The sequence below is a fragment of the Medicago sativa genome, chromosome 5 (genome assembly GCF_051527215.1).
Source record: "Medicago sativa cultivar Bolivia chromosome 5, Bolivia_mono, whole genome shotgun sequence".
Taxonomy (NCBI): domain Eukaryota; kingdom Viridiplantae; phylum Streptophyta; class Magnoliopsida; order Fabales; family Fabaceae; genus Medicago; species Medicago sativa.
The window spans coordinates 43,908,860-43,935,841 of record NC_140753.1 but is presented as its reverse complement, the minus strand read 5'-3'; the positions used below and the strand labels follow the sequence as shown (position 1 = coordinate 43,935,841).

The window sequence follows — 26,982 nt, the reverse complement described above, 5'->3', positions numbered from 1 at the left end:
CTTCTTAACACATTGATTCTGGAAACACGAATCTGAATCACAATTGGCCTAAAATTGCATCTGAACGAAAACGTGCCTGCTTTGAACAAAACAGAGGAAAATTGCAATTTACGGAAGCAATTTGCAATTTATGGAAGCAATAAGACCAAAACTAAACGATCCTGCAAACATGACAATCCAAACACAGAAAACAGCCAAAAACGCGATTGTCCAGCAAGAAACGCAAGCCTTCAAAGTTGCCTCACCAAAACACTCTGCTTCTGGAAAAGAACGTGACTGTGAGTTTCATCGGAGAACGGTTGCTTCCCTCTATCCCATGGTATCCACCATAACCGATTGATGAAAAAGCTTGTGTACATGAAAAACGAAATTGAAAAAGAACTTGACAGAAAAAGAGGGCAACGATACATAGTGATTTCCACCAGGATCAAATACAAATGCAGAACCACCATCTCGAAACAGACGCAACAGCGAACACAATCGATTGCAGTTGGAATCGAACACGAAGATCCTAACGGAAACAGATGAAATGCAAACTGAGCTTGACAGAAATGAGGACGATGAATAACAAAAATTACCACCGGGATCAAATACTTTGATGTGGACGCCATGAAGATTGTAAAAGAAATTGACACGTTCTGGCAGTGTTGTCGTTGTTGCCGAAACCAACTTCTCAAACTTGAAGCATGAAAACTGAATCAAACTTGGAATGGGAAACAAGAACTCAGTGGTTCTTGAATCGGTGATTTTGTCGATCTTGATCGAACTGTTCACAGTGACACCGGAAAACAATTGAGTAAGATCGAACCAATGCTTTCACTCCATGATTCCAGATTCAAGAATTGAATCTTGCTGCTTTGAGAAGTTAGGGAAGAGATAAGTCGTCTTCTTCATCATCTGCGAAACACAGCCATTCTCCATAGCTTCTTGGAATGGTGATGCTTGACGTAGAGATTCAGATGAGCAATCTTCATCTTCGCTTAGAACTTCATCATCACAGTCAGAAACAAGTTCCCTGTCTTCATCTTCAGTAGCCAAATCTTCATCTTCACGATCGCTATATACGCAACGGTATCGCTCTGATACCATATCAGAAATAATAGGATCATAGAGATTGAGATTAGCTTCATAGGAGAAGTATGAATGATAGGAAGAAACATAGGGAAAACCCTTAGAATTCATTATGAATTGTATTGAAAAAGATTTATGAAATGATACATGAGTGTTCCTATATATAGAGTTTAGTTGTGTAACTATCTCTTAACCAAGCTTCTCAAACACTCTAACTAACTAACTAAACAACTAACCATAGTTTACATCTCAACTAACTATGGTTTATTCTCTATACTCTAATAGCCTCCCTCAAACTCAAAGTGGGAAAATTCACCAATTTGAGTTTGAAATACTATGGAAATTACAATTTGTTTATACTGAAGCAACTAAGTAAAATTGGGAGAAAAAACTATCAAATGATAATCCAGCAATGTAGAGACCCAAGCACAGAGTTAATGAAGCCCAATCCAGCTGGAAATTTGTAACACGAGAACACAAACACTCTGCATCTCCTTCTGAAAATCTGCAACCAGCCTAATTTTCCAAACAAAGTGATTATGCAAGACACGATTCTGAACCATAATGGGCTTATCCTAAAGAAACTTTTCTGCTTCTTCTTAACACATTGATTCTGGAAACACGAATCTGAATCACAATTGGCCTAAAATTGCATCTGAACGAAAACGTGCCTGCTTTGAACAAAACAGAGGAAAATTGCAATTTACGGAAGCAATTTGCAATTTATGGAAGCAATAAGACCAAAACTAAACGATCCTGCAAACATGACAATCCAAACACAGAAAACAGCCAAAAACGCGATTGTCCAGCAAGAAACGCAAGCCTTCAAAGTTGCCTCACCAAAACACTCTGCTTCTGGAAAAGAACGTGACTGTGAGTTTCATCGGAGAACGGTTGCTTCCCTCTATCCCATGGTATCCACCATAACCGATTGATGAAAAAGCTTGTGTACATGAAAAACGAAATTGAAAAAGAACTTGACAGAAAAAGAGGGCAACGATACATAGTGATTTCCACCAGGATCAAATACAAATGCAGAACCACCATCTCGAAACAGACGCAACAGCGAACACAATCGATTGCAGTTGGAATCGAACACGAAGATCCTAACGAATACAGATGAAATGCAAACTGAGCTTGACAGAAATGAGGACGATGAATAACAAAAATTACCACCGGGATCAAATACTTTGATGTGGACGCCATGAAGATTGTAAAAGAAATTGACACGTTCTGGCAGTGTTGTCGTTGTTGCCGAAACCAACTTCTTAAACTTGAAGCATGAAAACTGAATCAAACTTGGAATGGGAAACAAGAACTCAGTGGTTCTTGAATCGGTGATTTTGTCGATCTTGATCGAACTGTTCACAGTGACACCGGAAAACAATTGAGTAAGATCGAACCAATGCTTGCACTCCATGATTCCAGATTCAAGAATTGAATCTTGCTGCTTTGAGAAGTTAGGGAAGAGATAAGTCGTCTTCTTCATCATCTGCGAAACACAGCCATTCTCCATAGCTTCTTGGAATGGTGATGCTTGACGTAGAGATTCAGATGAGCAATCTTCATCTTCGCTTAGAACTTCATCATCACAGTCAGAAACAAGTTCCCTGTCTTCATCTTCAGTAGCCAAATCTTCATCTTCACGATCGCTATATACGCAACGGTATCGCTCTGATACCATATCAGAAATAATAGGATCATAGAGATTGAGATTAGCTTCATAGGAGAAGTATGAATGATAGGAAGAAACATAGGGAAAACCCTTAGAATTCATTATGAATTGTATTGAAAAAGATTTATGAAATGATACATGAGTGTTCCTATATATAGAGTTTAGTTGTGTAACTAACTCTTAACCAAGCTTCTCAAACACTCTAACTAACTAACTAAACAACTAACCATAGTTTACATCTCAACTAACTATGGTTTATTCTCTATACTCTAATAGTGTCCATCAGTTTATCATCCCAAATGTTATTGAAGAATGTTTTGATAATGACAAAGAAGTGAAGGATCTCACTTTCGTATTAATTTTAATCTTTTATAGCCTTTGTAAGTTCTCAAGATAATATGCTCAATCAGCTAGCATGCATTTTGTCCATCATGAATCACTAAACACCATGGAATTGCATATAATCTTTGTTGGATTAAGTAATGCGTTAAAATGCAATCCTTCTACTGTTCTATAATAGATAAAATGATTCATCATAGCTTCAGTTAATACACACAAGTGTAGAAAGCATTTCAAAAGAGCTTTGTGTGAAATGAACCAATTCTATTTGAAATGAATCTGTTCATTAAAGGAAAGAATCAATTAATAAGAAATCAGAGAAATGAATTATTGGTCCGCCAAAATCGATCTCTATTAATCATTTCATTTCGGACATTTCAAGAGAAATGGATATTGATTTATCCAAAATAGACAGACTCCCTATTAGTCGATTCATTTACTAAATTTCAATTGAAATTTATATAATCAATTTTAAATTAATTGATTCATCTGTGTCTAGATTGCTCCAACGATCTATCGATGTGGGAAAGATAACATTTTTATGGGAGTAAGAGTTAATTTGATTGATTTAGTTTAAACTAGTATGTCTCATACTTATTTTCTCATACTCATGATAGACTGTGGAGTGTGTTTTTCGAAAGGTCTCAGGTTCAATTTTCGCCAGTTCAAATTCCCGTGGGCTAAAATAAACTGGATTGTTGTGATAAAGTTTGCCTTCTAAAATAAACTGGATTTGTTGAATACTAGATTTGACGAATATATGATTCAATCAGAACTCTTACAATTCTTGTGATGAAAAAGAAGAGGCTAGGAAGCCCCCTTATAATTTTTTTTTTTTTAAGGAATAAAAATAATTTTCTATGTCTGCAAATTTCTTGTCCCCTTATAAAATTATTTCAATCTCCATTGATTAGCTAGGAAGCCACTGATTAGGACGACAAACTTGTGTTAGTTAAACTAATTGGTGTAAGTTCCCTAGAGAATGCTTGCAAGACTTATTCAATGACAGTTTTTTTCTATGTAATGATTGGAGTATCTCTTAACTTTTTTAATTAGTTTTTGTTTATAAAAAATTATATGAAACCTTAGTCGCAATTTCTCTTGAATGTGTGAACAAATATAAAAATATATCTGAAAGTTTTGAAGGAAAAATAAGGTTTATTAACATCAAATCCAACCCCCAACCCCCAATGAAAACGAAAGTCAAGTCAATCAATATTTTCTTTTACCATATAATCTTTCATTTATTTTTTGACTCAACATATAAATCTTTCATTTGACGCTAGAAAATAATTTATGTATTCAATGTGGAGTGTATAGTATTATATATAGTACGTCATTAAATTGATGTACGAGTAACAATAATCACACAAAAATTATTAATTTATTCTGACCAATGTTTTGTTACTGCTATATATATGAAATCATGCATGTTGAAGTTCACAAACAACCAAAGTTCCATATCAAATTCTTTTCAATAACAAGTTACCTTGGAGCACACACAAATGGGTATTTTTCGTCTACTTTCAGATTTTTTCACTTCTTGTACGAAGCCACCAGAGAAACGTATTCCTAAGAAGGTTTTCTTCATTCATCTCTACTTTAAATAATTCACACAATTAGAGGTTTTATGTGCCTATTGTAATATTTTTTTTTTTTTTTTTTTTTCCATTTAGACCGTTCATATCAGGGTGAAAATGGATTGTGATGGTTGCGTAAGGAAAGTTACAAACGCTGTCGAAGACATTGATGGTTCGTATTTATATTATTCAATCATATCTATATCTATATGCATATATGTAGGCAATGCTATCATATGATTGCTAACATTTTTTCATACACTTAGAGGAGTGTTATAAGTAACACACTAGGTCGAAAATTAACATACAGTATATTTTGTTGAAACTCGGTCAAAAAATAAAAAAACTAGATAACATCCACTTAGAATATGGTTGACTTGCCACACCTTATGGAGTTTAAGAAGAAGGCTCAGAATCCATTATGATTAGTAACATTGCATATTAACCAATTAATATTTGTTTCTAAAACCCACTTATATGTATGTATATATGACTTTCGATACAAACACCTCAGGATTGAATATCCTAGAGCATCACATGGGTTTAAAATAATTAATGAGCCAAAAGATGCAGAATAAACTAGCTCTTCTTGTCAAAAAAAAAAAAAAAAAACTAGCTCTTGTATGCACTCAAATATTATTGTTTTGAACCATTGTATGCACTACAATTAATAGAGGGAAAAATTATAATTATATTCATGACTTGGTCCAAAAATTTGCAAGTAAGCAAAAAATAATGTTTAGTTATGCTTTCATTTTAGGGGTGATAGTCATTTTATGGCATTCATATATATGCGTGAGGAATATATATAACATGAATATTTATTTTTGAAAGATACAACATGAATATTTAAATACATGCATATTACAGCTGTGGAAAACTATATGCATAAGTAATTATGACAATAAAAAAACATATTATATTTCAAAATTATCTAATACCAACTTTTATGTTTCACCGTAAGAAACATCCTATAAGCTACTAACCTTCATGGAAGGTACAAACGTAAATTGTTTGTTTTGTTTCACCATTGACATGCATTTTAAAAAGAATACTCATATGTCTTGAAGTGTGTTAATTTAGTCAATAGACTATTTTGACAGAAAAAAAAAATTATAAAAGTATTCATCTTTGTTTCTTTGATGCAACTTCTTTTACTTTGACATATCTTCGTTGCAACTTCTTCTATCGTTATCTGACTTGCAGTTGTACGTTAAAGTATTATAATACGCAATCGTCATGTTTAATATAAAAATACATATATCTAGACCAACGATGCAATTTGTACAAAAAATAAACTAAGGCAGACAAGGAATATTTATATTTTTTAAATATATAAAATTGCAACTCCGAAACGGTAGGAAACAGCATTTCAATACATACAATTGAATTAATTAATTATATGTACGAAATCAAGAGAAAGGAAAAGGCTAAGCAATTGTGTTTTGAAATAGAAAAATTATTTAGAGTAATGATATTTTTTTTAGTAGAAGAGTAATGATATTTGAACGAACGAACATTGTCACAAATTTATTGAGAAAATGATATTATTTTTCAGGTGTGGAATCATTTAATGTAAATCAAAAGCAACAAAGGGTAACCGTGACTGGGAATATAGATGCAAATGAGGTCTTAGATGAAGTGAGGAGCACAGGAAAAACAGCTGATATGTGGTCCTTAGTTCCCTACAATTTAGTGACTTATCCTTATGCTATTGGGGCATATGACATGAAAGCACCTACTGGTTTCGTCAGGGGTGTCCCGCAAGCTGTGGGTGACCCTAAGTCTCCAGAGTTGAAGATGATGGCGCTTTTTAACGATGATAACGCAAACGCATGTTCAATCATGTAATTTCATATAGGAAAATGTTTTGTGTAGGATGTATACATCTTGAAATAAAGAGGAAAAACGAGAAAAAAAGAGTGATATGATTGATGTAATTATTCGATGATGTGATAAAAAGAGAGATTATATATAAAGAAGAAAAGAAAAAAAAAAGGTGTTGAATTGATTTGTAAAATTTATAGTGTTTGTTTTCTTTGCCAGTTTCAACCATCAATTCTTGTTAGGAGTTAGTGCTTATCCTTTAAGCATGCTTAGTGAGAATTAGGGTTAATTTTGCTTAGTAACTTGTAAAGCAAGCTAGCTTAGTTACCTAGATACATTTGCTATATATAGGTATTCAAAGGTTGTCAATTTCAATTAAATGAATAACAAATCATTTTCACCTTACAAGTGGTATTAGAGCCTGGTTAGGGCTTGTACCTAAGAATTAGAAAGTGCAGCTTTTTGGCGGGAAAGTTTGTTACAATCAGTTATGCATTCTTTCATCTTCTTCATATCAAAACTCCAGCCATTCATCCATGGCGGATTCTGCAAATTTCGCACAACCTTCCATTCCAAAGTTTGATTGTTTCTATGATCATTGGGCAATGTTAATGGAAAACCCGCTTCCTTCCAAAGAATATTGGAGCTTGATTGAAACTGGCATCATCAATGCTCCTGAGAATCCAACCCTAGAACAAGAGAAAGTTGATAAAGATAGTAAGATATGTGATCTTAAAGTGAAAAACTATCTCTTTCAATCCATTGATATAACAATCATGGAAACAATCTTGGTTAAAGATTCAATTAAGGAAATTTCGGATGCAATGCGTAGGAAATATCAAGGTTCCACAAAGGCGAAACGTGCTCAACTGCAACCATTACGCAAGGATTTTGAGATTCATGCTATGAAAGAAGGTGAATCCATTGATGAATATTTCGCAAGAACGCTTTCTATTGCTAACAAGATGACATCTCATGGTGAAAAGATGGATCAAACACTAGTTGTTGAGAAGATTATGAGATCTTCAACAAGCAAGTTCAATTATGTAGTGTGCTCCATTGAAGAGTTCAATGATGTAACAACACTCTTCGTAGATGAATTGCAGAGTAGCTTACTTGTTTAAGAACAATGCATGAAGTCTTAAAATCAAGAAGTTGATACTGAGCAAGCTATGAAGGTTTCCAATGGTAGAAGAGGTTATGTATGTTAAATATCATGCTTAGGACTGCTGATGTGAAGACTTTTATGTATTATGTGTTGGTTATTTTATTTTAGTAACTGATGTTCAGTTTTCTTTAATTAATTGTGTTGTATTGTGGTAGTTATTGGAAGTTTTTAGTATTGTCAAACTATGTAAAACATAGTGTGTGTTCTGTTTGTTTTTTATCAGACAAATTATATGAATGAAAGCAGTTATTTCTCCTTTGTCTTGTTCATTTCCTGCAACTGTTTTTTGTTCAATTAACAACAATTGGTATCTAGAGCCCTATTCTAAGGGATCTGTGTGAGTTTAACGTCATGGAAACCGAAGCAAGTCTCTCTGGCATCGCTCCGACGGTGTTCGACGGAAGTAACTACCAACTTTGGGCAGTGCGTATGGAGGCATATTTGGAAGCTTTGGATTTGTGGGAAGCAGTGGAAGAAGATTATGAAATTCCTGTACTTCCAAACAATCCCACCATGGCACAAATAAAAATGCAAAAGGAAAAAAAGACAAAGAAGGCAAAGGCAAAGGCCTGCTTGTTTGCTGCTGTCTCAACCACTATTTTCACAAGAATCATGTCCTTGAAATCAGCAAAGGAGATATGGGATTATCTCAAGAAAGAATATGAAGGTGATGAAAGAATTAAAGGCATGCAAGTCCTGAACCTGATCCGGGAATTCGAACTTCAAAGAATGAAGGATTCTGAGACGATTCAAGATTACTCTGACAAACTTCTCAATATTGCAAACAATGTGAGACTTTTGGGATCAGAATTCTCTGACTCAAGAATTGTTGAAAAATTTCTTGTAACGGTACCCGAAAGATATGAAGCAACCATCACTACTTTGGAGAATACCAAAGATTTCTCAAAAATTTCTTTGGCAGAATTGCTTAATGCATTGAAGGCACAAGAACAGAGAAGATTGATGAGAGAGGAAACAACACTTGAAGGAGCATTAACAACCAAGCAGGATAATGTGGGATCAACATCAGCCAATGCAACAGAAAAGAATGTAAATCGAAGAAAATCTTATCCTCCATGTCAACATTGTGGAAAGAAAGGCCATCCACCCTTTAGATGTTGGAGAAGACCTGATGCTAAGTGTACCAAGTGTAATCAAATGGGACATGAAGTTGTTATTTGTAAAAATAGGAATCAACAACATAATGATGAGGCAAAGGTTGTTGATCAAGAGGAAGATGAGGATCACTTATTCGTTGCAACATGTTTCTCTAGCATCGAATCAAGTGAGAATTGGCTGATTGATAGTGGTTGTACCAACCACATGACACATAACAAAGATTTATTCAGGGAACTAAGCAATGCAACCTCAACAAAAGTTTGGGTTGGAAATGGCAATTACATTGCTGTGAAAGGAAAAGGAACAATAGCAATCTCAACCTATTCAGGTACAAAGTTAACTTCTGATGTGTTGTACGTCCCTGAAATTGATCAGAATTTGTTAAGTGTTGGGCAATTAATTGAAAGAGGTTATAAAGTGTTGTTTGAAAATGAAAGCTGCTTGATTAAAGATAGTGATGGCAAAGACATTTTCAAAGTAAAAATGAGAGGAAAAAGTTTTGCTCTAAATCCATTGGAGGAGGAGCAAATTGCTTTTCAAATGAAAGAAAATGTCACAGACTTATGGCACAAAAGGCTCGGACATTATATCATCATCAAGGTCTGCTGCAGTTGAAATCCAAGGAGATGGCAAATGACATTCCAGAACTTGATGACCATATTTCAAATTGCAAGGCTTGTCAGTTTGGAAAGCAAAGCAGGAAACCATTTCCAAAGACAACTTGGTAAGCAACAAAGAAGTTGCAATTAATTCATACTGACATTGCAGGCCCACAAAGAACATCTTCTTTGAATGGTAGTCTTATTATGTTATATTCATTGATGATTTTACTCGTATGTGTTGGATCTTCTTTCTGAAGCACAAGTCAGAGGTAGCACAAGTATTTTGGAAATTCAAAGCAAGAGTGGAGAATGAAAGTGGTTGTAAAATTCAACCTCTCAGATCAGACAATGGCAAAGAGTATACTTCTGAAGCATTTGATCGATTCTGTGATGACGCTGGCATTCATCATCAGTTGACTGTTCCATACACTCCACAACAAAATGGAGTTAGTGAAAGAAGAAACAGATTTATATTGGAGATGACCCGATGTATGCTGCATGAGAAGAACTTGCCAAAGCAATTTTGGGCGGAATCGGCAAACACTGCTGTTTATTTGCAAAATAGGCTTCCTACAAGAGCAGTAAAGGATAAGACGCCATTTGAGGCTTGGTATGGTTATAAACCCTCCCTGAATTTCCTTAAAATATTTGGATGTTTGTGCTTTACTCATGTTCCACAAATCAAGAGAGACAAACTAGACAAAAGAGCTCTACCAGGCATTTTTATTGGCTACAGCTCCGTTGCAAAAGCTTATAAAATTTTCCAGCCACAAAATGGTAAAATTATTGTAAGTAGAGATGTGCATTTTATGGAAGATGAAGAGTGGAACTGGGATGACACAAAGGAGATGGAGGTAATTTCTAAAAATCCAAAACTCCAGATTGATGAGAACATTGAAGATTGGGAAAATGAAATGGTAGATGACGTTCCTGTCAGGGGAACAAGATTACTTTCTGATGTTTATCAAAGATGCAACATTGCTGTTTGTGAGCCTGCTGGTTTTGAAGAAGCAAAACTTGATAAAAATTGGATGGTTGCAATGGAGGAGGAGTTGCACATGATTGAGAAAAATAATACATGGCAGCTTGTTGACAGACCTCAAGATAGGAAATTCATTGGCGTCAAGTGGGTTTTCAAAACTAAGCTCAATGTTGATGGCTATATCAACAAGTTCAAGGCAAGGCTAGTTGTTAAAGGTTATGCTCAGATTTTTGAAGTGGACTACTCTGATACATTTGCGCCAGTGGCCAGGCTAGACACCATCAGGATGCTACTTGCTATTGCAGCCCAAAAGGGTTGGAAAGTATACCAGTTGGATGTTAAATCAGCTTTTTTAAATGGTTTCTTGCAAGAAGAAATTTATGTTGAACAGCCTGAAGGCTTTATGAAGAAAGGGGAAGAAGACAAGGTTTATCTTCTTAAGAAGGCTCTTTATGGATTGAAGCAGGCACCAAGAGCTTGGTACAACAGAATTGATAATCATCTGCTGACTTTGGGCTTTGTGAAAAGCTAGTCTGAGTGTACCCTTTACATCAAACACAATGAGGTTGATATTCTTGTTGTTTCTCTCTATGTTGATGATATTTTGGTGAAAGGAAATAATGCAACATTCATTGATGAATTTAAATTGGAAATGATGAAGGAATTTGAGATGACAGATCTTGGATTAATGACTTATTTTCTTGGAATGGAAATCAAGCAAAGCAAGGATGAAATTTTCATTTGTCAAAATAAATACGCAAAAGAAATTTTGAAAAAGTTTAAACTTGAAGAATGCAGAGAAATGAGCACTCCAATGAATTCAAAAGAGAAGCTTTGCAAAGATGGAACTGAAAAGATTGACAAGCATATTTTAGAAGTCTGATCGGTTGTTTGATGTATCTGACAGCCACACGGCCTGATATTTTGAATGCGGTAAGCATTTTGTCTCGGTTTATTCATTGTGCAAGTGAATGTCATCTCAAGGCAGCAAAGAGGGTGCTTAGATATGTGAAAGGAACATGTGATTTTGGCATTAAATTTACCAAAAGCAATGAATTCAAGCTGATTGGTTTTTCAGACAGCGATTGGGGAGGTTCTGCTGATGATATGAAAAGCACTTCTGGCTATTGTTTCACACTTGGTTCTAGTGTTTTCTCTTGGAGTTCGAAAAAACATGAAACAGTGGCTCAATCAACTGCTGAAGCGGAGTTTATTGTTGCAACGGCTGCTGTTAATCAAGCTATGTGGCTGAGAAAGATATTGAGTGACCTTCATCTTGACCACAAAGAAGCCACTAAGATCTTTGTTGATAATCAAGCTGCAATAGCTATATCTCATAATCCAGTTTTTCAAGGAAAAACCAAGCATTTCAACATCAAATTGTTTTTCTTGAGGGAAGTGCAGAAGGATGGTGTCATTACTCTTGTTTATTGCAAAACAGAAGAGCAAAATGCTGATATCTTAACAAAGCCCTTATCAACTATCAAGTTTGAAGATATGAGATCAAAGCTTGGTGTTTGCAGCTCCTAAAGCAAGGAGGAGTGTTAAATATCATGCTTAGGACTGCTGATGTGAAGACTTTTATGTATTATGTGTTGGTTATTTTATTTTAGTAATTGCTGTTCAGTTTTCTTTAATTAATTGTGTTGTATTGTGGTAGTTATTGGAAGTTTTTAGTATTGTCAAACTATGTAAAACATAGTGTGTGTTCTGTTTGTTTTTTATCAGACAAATTATATGAATGAAAGCAGTTATTTCTCCTTTGTCTTGTTCATTTCCTACAACTGTTTTCTTGTTCAATTAACAACAATGTAGGATATGGAAGAGGAAGATGGCGTTCAGGTGCAAGGGGAAGAGGTAAAGGAAGAATCAACAAAGACTCTATTCAATGTTATAAGTGTCACAAGCTTGGACATTATCGGAATGAATGTCCTCTATGGGAAGAAAATACAAATTTTGCAGAATTTGAAGATGGTGAATTGCTGGTTATGGCTCAATCATGCTTAAACACGAGTTCTAAAGATGACGTATGGTTTCTTGATTCAGGTTGCTCCAATCATATGATAGGAACAAAGGATTCGTTATTTGATTTTGATGGTAACTTCAAAGAATCAGTGAAATTAGGAGATGATTCAAAGATGTAAGTCATGGGGTGAGGAAATTTGAAGTTACTAATTGGTGGCATAATTAAGGTCATAACCAATGTGTATTATTTACCTGGACTTAGAAATAATTTGCTTAGTATTGGACAACTTCAGTAGAAGAATCTAACAATTGTGTTCAAGCATGATACTTGCAAAGTTTATCATGATGAGAGGAGCATGATTATGTCAACACATATGAGCACCAATAGAATGTTCATAATTTCTGCACCTGTTATTGTTCCAAAATATCTGAAGATTGAAAAGTGTGAAGATGCTAAAGTATGGAATTATAGATATGGTCATTTAAGCCGGAAAGGTTTGAAGATTTTGGTAAAGAAAAAAATGGTGAAAGACTTGCCAGGATTGCAAGAAACTGAAAGGAAGTGTAGAGATTGCTTATTAGGGAAGCAACATCGAGAAGCAACTCCAAAGAAAGCACAATGGAGGGCATCAGAGAAGCTTGAACTGATTCACTCTGATATATGTGGCCTATCAAACCAAGCTCCAATGCAGGTAGCAGATACTTTCTTACCTTCACTGATGATTTTAGTAGGAAAACTTGGACATATATTTTGAAAAAGAAATCACAAGCGTTTGAAATATTCAAAGCTTTTAAATGACTTGTTGAGAAAGAATCTGGTTGCATGATTAAGTGTTTGAGAACTGATAGACGGGGTGAATACACTTCTGCAGTCTACAATGAGTTTTGCACCTCAAATGGAATCAAAAGACAACTTAGTACTGCTTATACACCACAACAAATTGGTGTATCTGAAAGAAAGAATAGAACATTGGTGAACATGGTAAGGAGCATGCTTGCAGCCAGAGATGTACCTATGATTTTCTGGCCAGAAGCAGTTGTTTGGACCACTCATATCTTGAATAGAAGTCCTACATTGTCAGTTAAGGATATGACTCCTGAAGAAGCATGGAGTGGTGTGAAACCTTCAATGCAGCACTTTAGAATTTTTTGTTGTATAACATACTCTCATGTACCAGATACTCAGAGGAAGAAGCTTGATGATAAGAGTTCTAGATGCATTATGTTAGGGATAAGTGAAGAATATAAAGCTTATAAGCTTTATGACCCTAAAAGCAAGAAAGTTGTGATTAGTAGAGATGTGATATTTGAAGAATCACAATGATCAAACTGGAATGTTGCAACAAATTCACAAAATAGTAAATTACTTGTTGATGATGATGTGATAGAATTTACAAGTGATACACCAGTGAATGAGATAGATCCTGATATTCCTTATCTAGAAGATATAAGTGAGAATGCTTCTTCTAATCATGAAGAAGAAATGGATCTTGAGTCATCTGATGATTCAGATCTTCCCCTTAGCTACTTAGATGATTATGTAACTGGAGAAGAAGTTGAAGAAGAACAATAACTGAATAGTCTAGCTCTATTCAACACCTCAGATGATCCCAATACTTATGAGTAAGCTTCTAAACTGAAGGTTTGGAGAGATGCAATGAAACAGGAAATAGAATCCATAGAAAGCAATAACACTGGGAACTCATTAATTTACCTATTAGTTGCAAGAAGATTGGAGTTAAATGGGTATATAAGACTAAGCTGAATGAAAAGGGGAAGGTTGCGAAGTACAAGGCTAAATTAGTAGCTAATGGATATGCTCAGAAGCTTGGAATTGACTACAATGAAGTATTTTCACCTGTAGCAAGATGGGACACCATAAGAACAATTCTAGCAATTGCAACATGTAAAGGTTGGAAGGTTTATCAGCTTGATGTTAAAAGTGCTTTTCTTCAAGGTGAGGTAATTGAAGATGTATATGTAGAGCAACCCTTAGGCTATCAGCAAGAAGATACTCGCAAGGTGTATAAACTGAAGGAAGCCTTGTATGAAAAAAGACAGACACATAGAGCATGGTACAGAAAAATAGAATTTTATTTTGCTCAAGAAAACTTTGTGAAATGCTCTCATGAACACACTTTATTTGTGAAGAAAAACTCTGAAGGGAGAATGCTTATAGTTAACTTATATGTGGATGATCTCATTTACACTGGAGATGACATTTCAATGTTTGAATCATTCAAAAATTTAATGCAAAAGAATTTTGTTATGACTAATTTGGGAAAAATGATGTATTTTCTTGGAGTAGAAGTTTAGCATTATGATGATGGGAAAAATGGGGTACTTTCTTTGAAAGGTTTGGCATGGAAAGTGTGCAATCCTATAGTGACTGGGAGTAAGCTGGCAAAGGATGAGAATGGTAAAGCAGTAGATGTAACTTGTAAGCAAGTATAAGCATATTGTTGGATGTTTGATGTTGCATATTCAGTATGTTTGGTTGCTAGATACATGGAGAGACCTACTGAAATGCACCTATCAGATATCAAAAGAATTATGAGGTACTTGAAAGGAATTGTTAACTATGGAGTTACGTATAAGAAAGAAGAAAATGTGAGATTAATTGGCTATTCAGATTTAGACTATGCAGGTGATACTGATGACAGGAAAAGCACTTCAGATTATGTGTTTATGATTGGAGATGGTTCAATAGCTTGGTCATCTAAGAAGCAGCCTATAGTTACTCTTTCCACCACTGAAGCTGGGTATGTTGCAACAGCTTCATGCTCCTGTCAAGGAATTTGGCTAAGGAGAATTTTGAATCATTTGAGTGAAGATCAAAAGGAAGCAACTATGATTCATTGTGATAACAGTTCATCAATTAAGCTTTCTAAGAATCCAGTTATGCATGGAAGATGCAACCACATAGATGTCAGGTTTCATTTTCTGAGGGATTTGATCAAAGATGGAGTTATGGAGCTGAAGCATTGCAACTCACAAGATCAATTGGCTGATAGCCTGACATTATGACAAAGCCACTCAAGCTTGAAACTTTCTGCATTTTGAGAACTAAGCTTGGTGATACTGATGGATTAGCCTAACATACACTGCTTTCTGATGTTGTTCAGTTTAAGGGAGGGATTGTTAGGAGTTAGTGCTTATCCTTTAAGCATGCTTAGTGAGAATTAGGGTTAGTTTTGCTTAGTTACTTGTAAAGCAAGCTAGCTTAATTACTCGGATACATTTGCTATATATAGGTATCCAAAGGTTGTAAATTTCAATTAAATGAATAACAAATCATTTTCACCTTAGAATTCTTTGGATAAAATATCATATTATGTTGCTTTCTATCAACAACACATGCAATAGCAGATCCAAATTGTAGGAGAAGCCTCAAATGAGCTAGATAGTTGGTTAGATTTTCTGTTTTGCTTAGTTGTACCTTCGGTTTAGAAGTTAGCTGAGGTGTACTCTTGGCCTCTACATTCATAATCAAGTTAAGTTGAATCTTACATATATGAGTGATATTCATGCACATTGTCACATGATTCGCATTGGTATGCAGTTTGGGCATGAGTTCGCGGCACACAACATGAGAAGAATTTAGTACAAGGTATAAAGTTTCGGTACATGTCGGTTCGTAGTACTAGTACTATCCAATTAAGTATCGTAACCTAATTATTATTGCAAAAAAGTAGTGTCCATTTTCTAAAATATTTTTTATATTCACTTTTTTCTTTTTTATCTATGTTATTTTGCAAAATCTTCATTTTTCTTCGATCTTCACCCACTTGTCTCGGTTCGTCAGTTTCCATGGATAATTGGGGAATTTGTACAAATTAATTCACAAAAGTATCACGAACTGGTACACAAGTATCAATCCGTGGTTCACAACATGTTATATTACCATGTTCATGAATTTCTATCTATGCTTACGCGTCACTCGTAGTTCCTTTTTTTTTATATCTGATTCATACTCCTTCCTTGATTCAATTCAATTCATACTTCTTGGATTCACACTTCTTCTATACAAGTTCTTCTTACTCAATTCAATTCGCTTTCTCTGTCATTCCTGCTTCTTGATCAACTCAATGGCGAGTAATCAAGATTAAATTCTCATGGCTGGAAGATGAAGATGCGGAGTTCCCTTGACTTGATTCGAGGGGACATGAGTAGGAACGGGTACGGGTTGATAACAATTTGGCAGTTTGCGCTAGAGCAAATTTTCATAATTTATATTTCCGAGTTATGACTTAACAAGTTTTCCTTTATATTCTATAAAATAATTTCTACTTTAAAAGAAGTAAATGAAACCTCAAAATATAAAAACAATAGAAGAATAGAAGTACTATTTTCCCTAAAAACCATCAATTAAAAACAGAATAGTTATTATTTATTTTACAGATGTGTTCCACAAAGCTAAAGTAAGCTCACAAATACATTCCTTGTACACTATATAATGATAGTTATAGTAATTATTTAAGCAAATGATCACATAACTTCTACAAGTGTGATGACCAAATCCAAATCTAAGCAACTCATAAAGTATAGTATCCTTATAAAATTTTGCTTAAACTGTAGTACTAGCAAGCTCAATATTGTTGTCTTCTGAACTGTTATCCCCTTTATGATGGATCTGAATTTGCTTATAGGTGTACATTTTAGCACAAATCAAGTAGTAAATGAGATTAAAAAACTGCAAGAGTGTGATTAGCCAGTAAAAGTATTCCAACTTCCCCTTATTGAGATTATTATCAGGAAGCCAATTGGTACCATTAGGCCCTGCAGTAAACTTGTGTACCAAGGTAACCAAAAGTGTACTGATATAGTTCCCTAGAGAAATTGATGTCCAAAAAAATGCCATTGCAGTACTTGTCATACTCTCAGGAGCTTGATCATAGAAAAACTCCAAATGCCCTATTGACATAAAAGCTTCAGCCATTCCATGAAGGCTATATTGTGGCACAAGCCAAAACACTGAGATTGGAATTATTTCACTAGAGTGTTCAACGAGTCCGTGTTCCATAGCTACCTTCTTTCGTTTCATTTCAACGAATCCAGCAACGAAGGTAGCAAAAAGTGAGATCACAAAACCAATGCCCATTCTGTGAAGGAAGGTTATACCACGGTCGAGTCCAGTTAATCTACGAGCCACTCGGATTAAGACACGGTCATAGAGGGCAATGGTGAAGAGCATTGTGAGGATGGTGAATACCGACATGGACCCTGCTGGGATTTCGAATGATTTTGTTAGGTGTCTGTTCATAGTTTTGGCTTGTTGGAGGGAGAAAGTGCCTTGTTGGGCATATGCTGTGATTAGAAGAATGCCTGATGCCCATATTGGTCCCATCCTGATTATTGATTTCAATTCCTCCACTCTGTGAACAGTTGATAGCCTCCATAAGTCTGGTGTTTTGATGTTGTCTTCCTCTGTCACTATTGCTGCCTTGTCTAAAAATCTGTATTAAAATCAGTTTATAATCTTGAGATCATTTATACAATATTACAATAACTTTAAACAAGGCTGTATTAAAAAAGTTTAATTGAAAAAATAGAGGAAGAACGCCATACACTACACTAACTTGTGGAGCAAGTTATCACAGCTTACAAGGTTATATTGAGTTGTAAATGGTTGTAACTGTTTCCTTTTTAATCTTAGGGGAACTAGTTATGATCACATAGGGTTGATCACACCATAGCTTAGCATGTTTAATCATAGATTAAGTATGAATACTTGTAAGCTTGTACATTAGTTCATTATGTTAAAATTCAATACAATATTACAATTCACACTATAATTTCTCTCACACACTCTTTTTTTTTTTTTTTTTTATCTTTTATAATTTTCTGATTTGGTCAACACTATTTCAACATTTTTAATAGTGACGATTGTGTATGATAGTTTGACACAGTATGTATTTTAAAATTAGACTTTCATTTAACTACTTATACGAATGTATATATAAAAGAGATTTAAAGATGATTTTGGTGGTTGTGGTAAAGTCAAGGTGCGGAGAGATATAGAGGTTGAGTGTTTGTTTTCTAGATTTTATACTTTTACCATATTTTTAGTAATGACTAGTTTTTGTCAGAGAATTTATGGGATAATTTTTCACTTCCAACCTTTTTTTTTTCTTCAAAATAAGAGTCAGAGATCAAACTTTTAACAAATTGAGCAAGAGATAAAACTCCTTTATCGCTTGAATGATATATTTTTTTTCCATATTTATGAACTGGGTTGAATAGAGTGGATGGATATGCACAAGAGACTAGTGGGGTGTGTGTAAATTGGTCCTATAATATTGATGATTAATTTGGCTCATAGTTCACGACAAAACAAAGTGATGGTCAATGTCTTATCTATGGCCCACCGAAAGAAGCAAAGAGGTTCTCGCAAATATGAATGAGAGTAGGCCAGGCCGATTTATAAGGGTCTGCAACTTAGTCTACAATAGATTAGATTTACAAATTTTTCAAAGCTTATTTAGTAAAAAAAAAAATCAGACCACAAGTTATAAATAAAGCCTCTACTTAAATAAATATATTATTTATTTTAAATATTATTATATTATATTATGTACTTTGAATTAAATTATAAATTTATTAACCTTTATGAGTAATTTAAGCTTATTAATTTACACTAATTTTTTTTGTATATTTAAATATATTAGTATACATTAGAATTGAAATATGAAATAATATAGAGTAACATTCTCTAAAAATTCATGTTGAGTATAAAAAAGACTAATTTCATTGATATATATTAGTTTGATAGTCTAATTAAATTTATATTATATTTCTTATCTAAAGATTTGATATGAAATAACTTTTTTAAAGATGTTAGCTTTTTAACCGAATTTAAAGATTTGATATGAAATAACTTTTTTTAAAAATGTTAGCTTTTTAACCGACATAGCTAGCATGAGAAATGAACTCCGAGGATTATGTGGTGGGGTGAGACTAATCTTCAAGATGTGTGTGTTTGTAAAAATCAAATTCGAATTCTTTTCTTAGGAGGGTCCTACTTTGCACAATTAATCACTTCCTCAATTTTTTAATATCTTCCAATCATTGCTCACCTAAGGCCTTTATTAACTCAATTATTGAAACACTCATATGATTGATGATGTGCATTATTTTTTGGTACAAACTCATATGATATGTTTTATACTCGTTCTGTTTCAAAATATAAGTAAAATTCACTTTTTAGGTTCATTCATTTAATGATGTATGTGGTCCATATTATGAACCAAATACATCATTAAATGAATGAACCTAAAAAATGAATTTTACTTATATTTTGAAACGGAGGAAGTATCAAGGAAGGTAAAGGTGTATTAAAAAACATTATGAAAGGAAAAGATAAGAGATACATAAATTAATTAATTACTATACTTACTTTAACTGATCAGAATGAAGCAGCTTCCCTCCTAATGTTATTGATGCATCAAGTTCATCATTTTGATATAACAATGTAGAGTTGGGCACTTTTGGTATCTTCCTCTTACGAAAAGCAGCCACACATACCTTTACAAGTCGGGTAAACGGGCTTCCTTCCGGGTTCAAGTTCCGGTAAAGTCGATATCCACCAATGAATGCAATTATTGAGATGAACATTGCCAATGTGGGGATTCCAAGGCCCCATCCCCACCCAACATTGTCTTGAATATAAACTAGAACAGTCACAGCCACAAGTATAGCTGTTCCCATGACAAAATAGTACCAATTAAAATAAGTCCATGTCCTTGTTTTTTGGTTTGGATCCGATTCATCGAATTGATCGGCTCCAAACGCTACCACGCAGGGTCGGATCCCACCCGATCCGAGTGCACTTAGTAGAAGTGACACATATAGAATAGCGAGTTGTCCTGTACTAGCTTCCTGGCATACCTCCTCCCCTTTACAAGGTGGTGGTCTTAATTGTGGAAGTATCGCCGACATAGTCAAACTAATCATACCCTGATTTTTAAAAATCACAAAAATTTCGACAGCTTAGAATAAAAAAACTTTCAATAAGGATTAATCATCATTAAATAGTGGTGGATTCAAGGTGTTTATAACATACATATTAAAAAAAATGGCTTCAATAATCATACGTATGTACACATTCCATTGATAGAGAAAACCATGACATGACATATGCTTAATGCATTGCACAAACAAAATATATCCTCAAACATCTACATGAGTACATACTATTTTCAACAACAAAAAAAGCATACTATCATAATTCATTTAAGTCTACGCATAATTCTATTAAAATATTTACTCATTTTTTAACTTTAATTTAGTATAGTAACCTAACCTTTGAGGCCTTCACAGTCTAAAATATTTTTGGACAAAACTTTAAAGAATTACCACTGTCTTTAAATTCTTGTATCAAAGACAATACTCATGTAAACAACTAGCTGATTTTTTTGATTACATTGTTATTTGGAAAGCTAGGACAGTATTATTTTTTTCTTTCTTTCTACAAGCCAGGACAATATATTATTATATACGTAATAGGCAAACTTAACTAAAACCTCGAGGTAAAAAGATTGAACCAAGATTCATGTGATTATAACTCAATTGATGATGGTAAGAAATTGTATTATATGTAAAGGTGGAGGTTTTCCTCAAATAAAAAAAAATGTAAGGGTGGTGGTTTGAACACCAGACTTCTCACTTATTCATCTTAAACAAGTGAAATTATAGTGATTAGACTACCTGAAGAAGGAAAAAAAAAACAAGAGGGCATTGTTTAAAATTTCACTAAAAGTTTTGTAATTTATTTTATTGAAATAAAAGTTTAGTAACTTCTGTAATAAAAAAATGACAATCAAGATTTACGGTGCATATCTATTTACTATTCATTTTAACCATGAAAAAAAACTATTCATTTTCATGAATGGGTAAGATTCTTTATATCATTGTACCAAAAAAAAAGTTTTTTTTTTTTTTAAGAATAGTTATATAATATCAATTCTAACTGAATTCATATATTAAAACATGTTTGATTTTTTATTTTCTTAAAAAAAAATCGGTTTTTATAAGCAAAATATTTTATGAGAGTACATGGGATCTACATCAATCCATTTAATCAAGATCCCCTCAAATAAAAAATCCATTTCATCAATTCTAGTGTTTTAACATTGCTGTAAACAACCAACTAGGTTATAACACCAATTCGAATATTGCTTTTTCTTTGCACACCTTGTGCTGTGAGGAACATCTTTTGTCGTTTAATATAAAATTCATTTTGGTTTGTTAAAAAAAAAACAATTTGAATATAAAAATGCACAATTTTTATCTTTCCCGTATATAAACCCGACCCCATGAGTACAACAAGAGTTACAATTATTATCAATCAAATAATTTTATTCTATTTTATAAAATTATTCACAAAAATATCACATGATTTGATCATTATTAATATTTCTTGTTTTAAAGTGTAAATATAATTTCAATCAATCTTCAACAAGAGAAAACTTGTTAATGTAAAATCATAATAAAGAAGGAAAATCATTATTGTTGATTAGAAGAAGAAAATTACTATCTGGTAAATAATGGAAGCAACGGTAATAGTCATGAATTTTCCAGCAAAAGAATCAGAAATGAAAGCACCAAGCAATGGTGTCAAGCTTGAAGTTCCACCAAAGTTAGTGAGAGTGTTAGCAGCTTTGGTTAATGGCATGTGAAGCTGTGTTGTTAGGTAGCTTATCATGTTTGCATTGAAACCCACCACTGCTAACTTCTCAGTAACCTCATTAGCTGCAACAACAAAAAATTAAATCAACATTAATATTTCTATAGTTTACTATCTAATACAAAACCATGATTCAAAACCATGGACACAGACACCGGACACGACACGGACACTGACACGCCGAAGCTAATAATTTTGAAAAAAAAATCATATAATTCAGTGTAATTACAAGTGTCGGTGTTGTGTCAGTGTCGGACGCGACACGTGCAACTGGGACTCGCCTAGTCCGAGAAGTGTCCGTGCTTCATAGCATTGAAGTAAAATATGAGTTACAAAAATGTCTAAAATTTAATATAAAAGAGTTAGGGTTTCAAAGCATACCAAAGATAAAAGGCATTGTTGCAAGCCCTCCTTTTTTCCTTCTAGTATGATTACTACCATTCTTCTCCATCTTTTCAAAACCTGTATTCATTTTGCAGTACATTAAATGACTATATATTTAGGTATTTAAAGGGAAAGCTTGTGGTTATCACGGAAACCACATTGTCAAATGTTCACACTACCACTTGTAGAGTTATAATAGCCACAAAATAATAAGATTATACTTACTTTCTTTCCAACCGTAAAATGATTTTTATCTGAATAAAATAATTATAATTTTGATATATTGGTAAATAGGTATGGGACAAGATATTTCTGTCTTGTATACTTTTAACACTCATGGCCAACTTGCACCGTACTACTGCAGTGTGATGATTTTTTTTCTTATTTGGTTAAAAGTATCTACTAGAGATATTACCCTAGTAGAGTTCCTTTCAAAAAGATATTACCCTATTCCTCAAAAAAAAAAAAAAAAGATATTACCCTAGTTGAGTTCCTCTGAAAAATTAAAAGGACTATTTTATTTTTTGGCAAGCTCTTGCTTATTTTAGTAGAGTTCCTCTTGATTATAGAGTGCATTTTTTTTTTAATTATACAATTATGTTGAGATTTAAATCTACATAAAACATAAATAAACCATGGTATATATTCAATTAGAACTTTAAATTTAATAATTTATTTTTATGATTTTAAGTGAGAACCATTCAGATTTTTCAAAACGGTAGAAAAATCGGTGGTATTTAATTAAGCTTTTTATAATTTACAAAAAGTTCCTTAAAAAAAATATAATTTGCAAAAAGTTAAGAAGATTGATTATTTTATAGGAGGATTTTTTGTGGCAGTTTTATTGACTATAATAAATCCATCCAACAATCATATTCAAACTCTTCTTTTTGTTTACATGAATCTTATTCAAAGTCTTAAACACATTTCCACTTTTGATTTCCTAGGCACCTCAAAACATAGGCTAACGGTAGAAAGGTTAATATGTTTTTTCATAATGCACGTTATGGCCGATGGGTATATCTGGGATACTATTTGAAGGGATGAAGAAGTGGAAGAAACAGTTGGATTTGAGGAGTTTGTGTTTTGTTCATAAGACAAAATCTCTCTGATTTGTGAGAACTATGAAAATATATATTGGATGATGATCTTTTAGGGTTTTGGAGACTTAAATAAATTCTTCAAATTCTTTTCATGTTGATATAACACTTGTTGTGAATTCCGGACTCAAATTTCACACCAATACAAACTATGATGTGTGGAGCAAGTATCAATGGCAACCAACAACCAAAATTAACCACAAGCAACAACAACAATATAAACCTAGTCTATAAACTAAGTGCATAGCAAAACCACAATCCAACCAAGGAATAAACAAGATAAAGAGAGTAAAGAAAAAGATAACAACACCAAGAAATGTTCACCCAGTTCGGTCCAACTTGACCTACTCTGGGGGAGAGATTGATCTCTCCAATCCACTATCAATGAGTTCTTACAAAGAGATACAAATGGGTTACAAGAAATTAGCTTCAACAAGCTCACAAAGAACAACCCTAATTTCTACCCATTTTCCCAATCTCACCAATAAACAAGACACTCAATGAATTTTCACTCTCCCAAGGTGTTTACAATTGTTTCCCAACACTAGAATCTAACCCCCAAAAGAGAACCAACCCTTAGCCTTTGATTTCACTAAGGATCTTCTCTTTTGGTTTCACAAGACTCACCCATGTTGCTTACAAAAGACTCTCCACTCATGTGTTTCCCAACCCCATGAATCTTCCCCAAAAGGCACCAACCCTTTTCCCAAGAGCCCCCTCTTTTGGTTCTCCAAGATTCACATCTTGAAGCTTTGAACCTCACCCAAAGACCCTCAACCTTTAGTATCTAAAACCCTAAAAGTTCCCTCCTTTGGTTTCCATGAGATTCACCAAGCTTCCTCAACAAAATGGGTCATGGAGTGCTTAAAACGTGTTTCAGATCTGTCAAAATCGTGTCACGTTTGTCCAAATCGTGACACGGTTGATACGTACGACCCAAGGTACGACCAACCTTATCCTGAAAACTTGCCCAGCAAGCCGAAAATCGTGTCACGTTTTCCCAAAATCGTGTCACGGTTTCCCTCCAAGACAAACATGCATTCGGCCCTCAGAAATCGTGACACGGTTGCCAAATCGTGTCACGTTTCTTCACTTTTCCAAATCTTCAATTTTGGAGTCATAACACAACATTCTCCACCTTGACTCTAAAATGATGATGATGCCACTTTAACCATCGACCACCATTCTCCTTAACCATGCCTTGATCTATTCCTCAAGACACAACACCAATCAAGTCCAAATCCCCGCTTGAACCTTGATCCACACACCGACCTCCACTTGCATCCAACCATCCTTGATAGTTCCACAAGCTTCCAAGTCTGATTCTTCACCTTGCATCCAACTACACTTTGTAGTTCCACAAGATTTCACCTTTACCTCTTCAAACCTCGGAATGCCTTCCGCCCTCTTGAAGTTCCTTGCATCCAACTACACTAGGATTTTTAGGTAGTTCCACAAGCCTACACCATAACCTCTTCGGCCCCCGGAGTGATCAAATCCGTCCTCCCGAAGATTCACTTGCCTCCAATTACCATTGGCCTTTTCCGGTAATTCCACAAGCCATGCCAAACATTCTTCAACCCCCGGAATGCCTTCCGTCCTCTTGAAGAATTCACATGCTCACAACTAGAGCATAGCACCCAAGGCCTCCATAGTCGTACCATTCCCGGTGTCACCAACTCCACCTCAAGTTGAGCTTTCTCTACCTCAACTTCCGAATGCGTACACACACTATGCCTTCACCTTGAAACTCCACCTCAAAGGTTGATCACGAGTATTATTCACACCGCCTCTCCAGGCTGAACTTGATAATTGGGAACACACACATCACCGCCACGACATCACCATCATGACCTCCTCTCTTCATACTTTTCCTTCTTTGATTGTGTTAGGATGACCGGCTTCGAAACCTCAACCTTCAATGCTTCCATACACTTCCATTGAACCATGCTTGCTTCCATCTCCAAGATGTAACCTTTGGTACCCATGGTGCACACTTGACAAACTTCTCCCCTTGCCCCACGGTGGGCGCCAATTGTTGTGAATTCCGGACTCAAATTTCACACCAATACAAACTATGATGTGTGGAGCAAGTATCAATGGCAACCAACAACCAAAATTAACCACAAGCAACAACAACAATATAAACCTAGTCTATAAACCAAGTGCATAGCAAAACCACAATCCAACCAAGGAATAAACAAGATAAAGAGAGTAAAGAAAAAGATAACAACACCAAGAAATGTTCACCCAGTTCGGTCCAACTTGACCTACTCTAGGGGAGAGATTGATCTCTCCAATCCACTATCAATGAGTTCTTACAAAGAGATACAAATGGGTTACAAGAAATTAGCTTCAACAAGCTCACAAAGAACAACCCTAATTTCTACCCATTTTCCCAATCTCACCAATAAACAAGACACTCAATGAATTTTCACTCTCCCAAGGTGTTTACAATTGTTTCCCAACACTAGAATCTAACCCCCAAAAGAGAACCAACCCTTAGCCTTTGATTTCACTAAGGATCTTCTCTTTTGGTTTCACAAGACTCACCCATGTTGCTTACAAAAGACTCTCCACTCATGTGTTTCCCAACCCCATGAATCTTCCCCAAAAGGCACCAACCCTTTTCCCAAGAGCCCCCTCTTTTGGTTCTCCAAGATTCACATCTTGAAGCTTTGAACCTCACCCAAAGACCCTCAACCTTTAGTATCTAAAACCCTAAAAGTTCCCTCCTTTGGTTTCCATGAGATTCACCAAGCTTCCTCAACAAAATGGGTCATGGAGTGCTTAAAACGTGTTTCAGATCTGTCAAAATCGTGTCACGTTTGTCCAAATCGTGACACGGTTGATACGTACGACCCAAGGTACGACCAACCTTATCCTGAAAACTTGCCCAGCAAGCCGAAAATCGTGTCACGTTTTCCCAAAATCGTGTCACGGTTTCCCTCCAAGACAAACATGCATTCGGCCCTCAGAAATCGTGACACGGTTGCCAAATCGTGTCACGTTTCTTCACTTTTCCAAATCTTCAATTTTGGAGTCATAACACAACAACACTTAAAAAAAAATTTGAACAATTAAAAATGAAATTTATATTAACACAAAACAAAAATCTCAATAGCACAAGACGTGCCACAGAGACTCCTTAAAAATAGATTACTGTAGAGATTTTTTTATTGTGATAAGAGAATCTTTATCCAACCGTAAGTTGTTTACAATTAAATTAATGAATAATTTCGTATATATTCTACAACAAACTCTGAATATTTACCGACTAACGTTCATATTTGGTCAAGTTCAATTTTAGTATTAAATTTAAGGCAAAATCTTTAAATAATGATTGTGACTGCTTTGTTAGGATACATAATTTTTTTTAGACAGAACTAGAGCACAATATCATCAAACGAAAGAATATTCATATTTCAATTATGTTGGCATCACTATCTAACCACCTATCATTTATAGCACCTCAAAAAAAAAAA

At 34.6% G+C, this 26,982-nt stretch overlaps 2 protein-coding genes and 1 pseudogene across 2 annotated transcripts; 1 reads left to right on the top strand and 2 right to left on the bottom strand.

Moving 5' to 3' along the window:
- The window catches only part of LOC146922313 (uncharacterized), a 145,238-nt pseudogene that overhangs the window by 103,419 nt on the left and 14,837 nt on the right, over window positions 1-26,982 (bottom strand).
- Window positions 4,528-7,918, top strand: LOC146922315 (heavy metal-associated isoprenylated plant protein 22-like). The gene is made up of 3 exons (XM_085715301.1): window positions 4,528-4,665; window positions 4,762-4,837; window positions 6,224-7,918. The coding sequence occupies exons 1-3, from the start codon at window positions 4,591-4,593 to the stop codon at window positions 6,514-6,516; spliced, it is 444 nt and encodes a 147-aa protein (XP_085571427.1). The 5' UTR covers window positions 4,528-4,590; the 3' UTR covers window positions 6,517-7,918.
- Window positions 16,677-22,493, bottom strand: LOC146922314 (Major facilitator superfamily protein). Its single transcript, XM_085715309.1, has 4 exons — window positions 22,395-22,493; window positions 21,861-22,078; window positions 19,725-20,284; window positions 16,677-17,784 (listed from the first exon to the last, which is right to left on the bottom strand). Exons 1-4 carry the CDS (start codon window positions 22,483-22,485, stop codon window positions 16,896-16,898), a joined length of 1,758 nt encoding a protein of 585 aa, XP_085571435.1. The 5' UTR covers window positions 22,486-22,493; the 3' UTR covers window positions 16,677-16,895.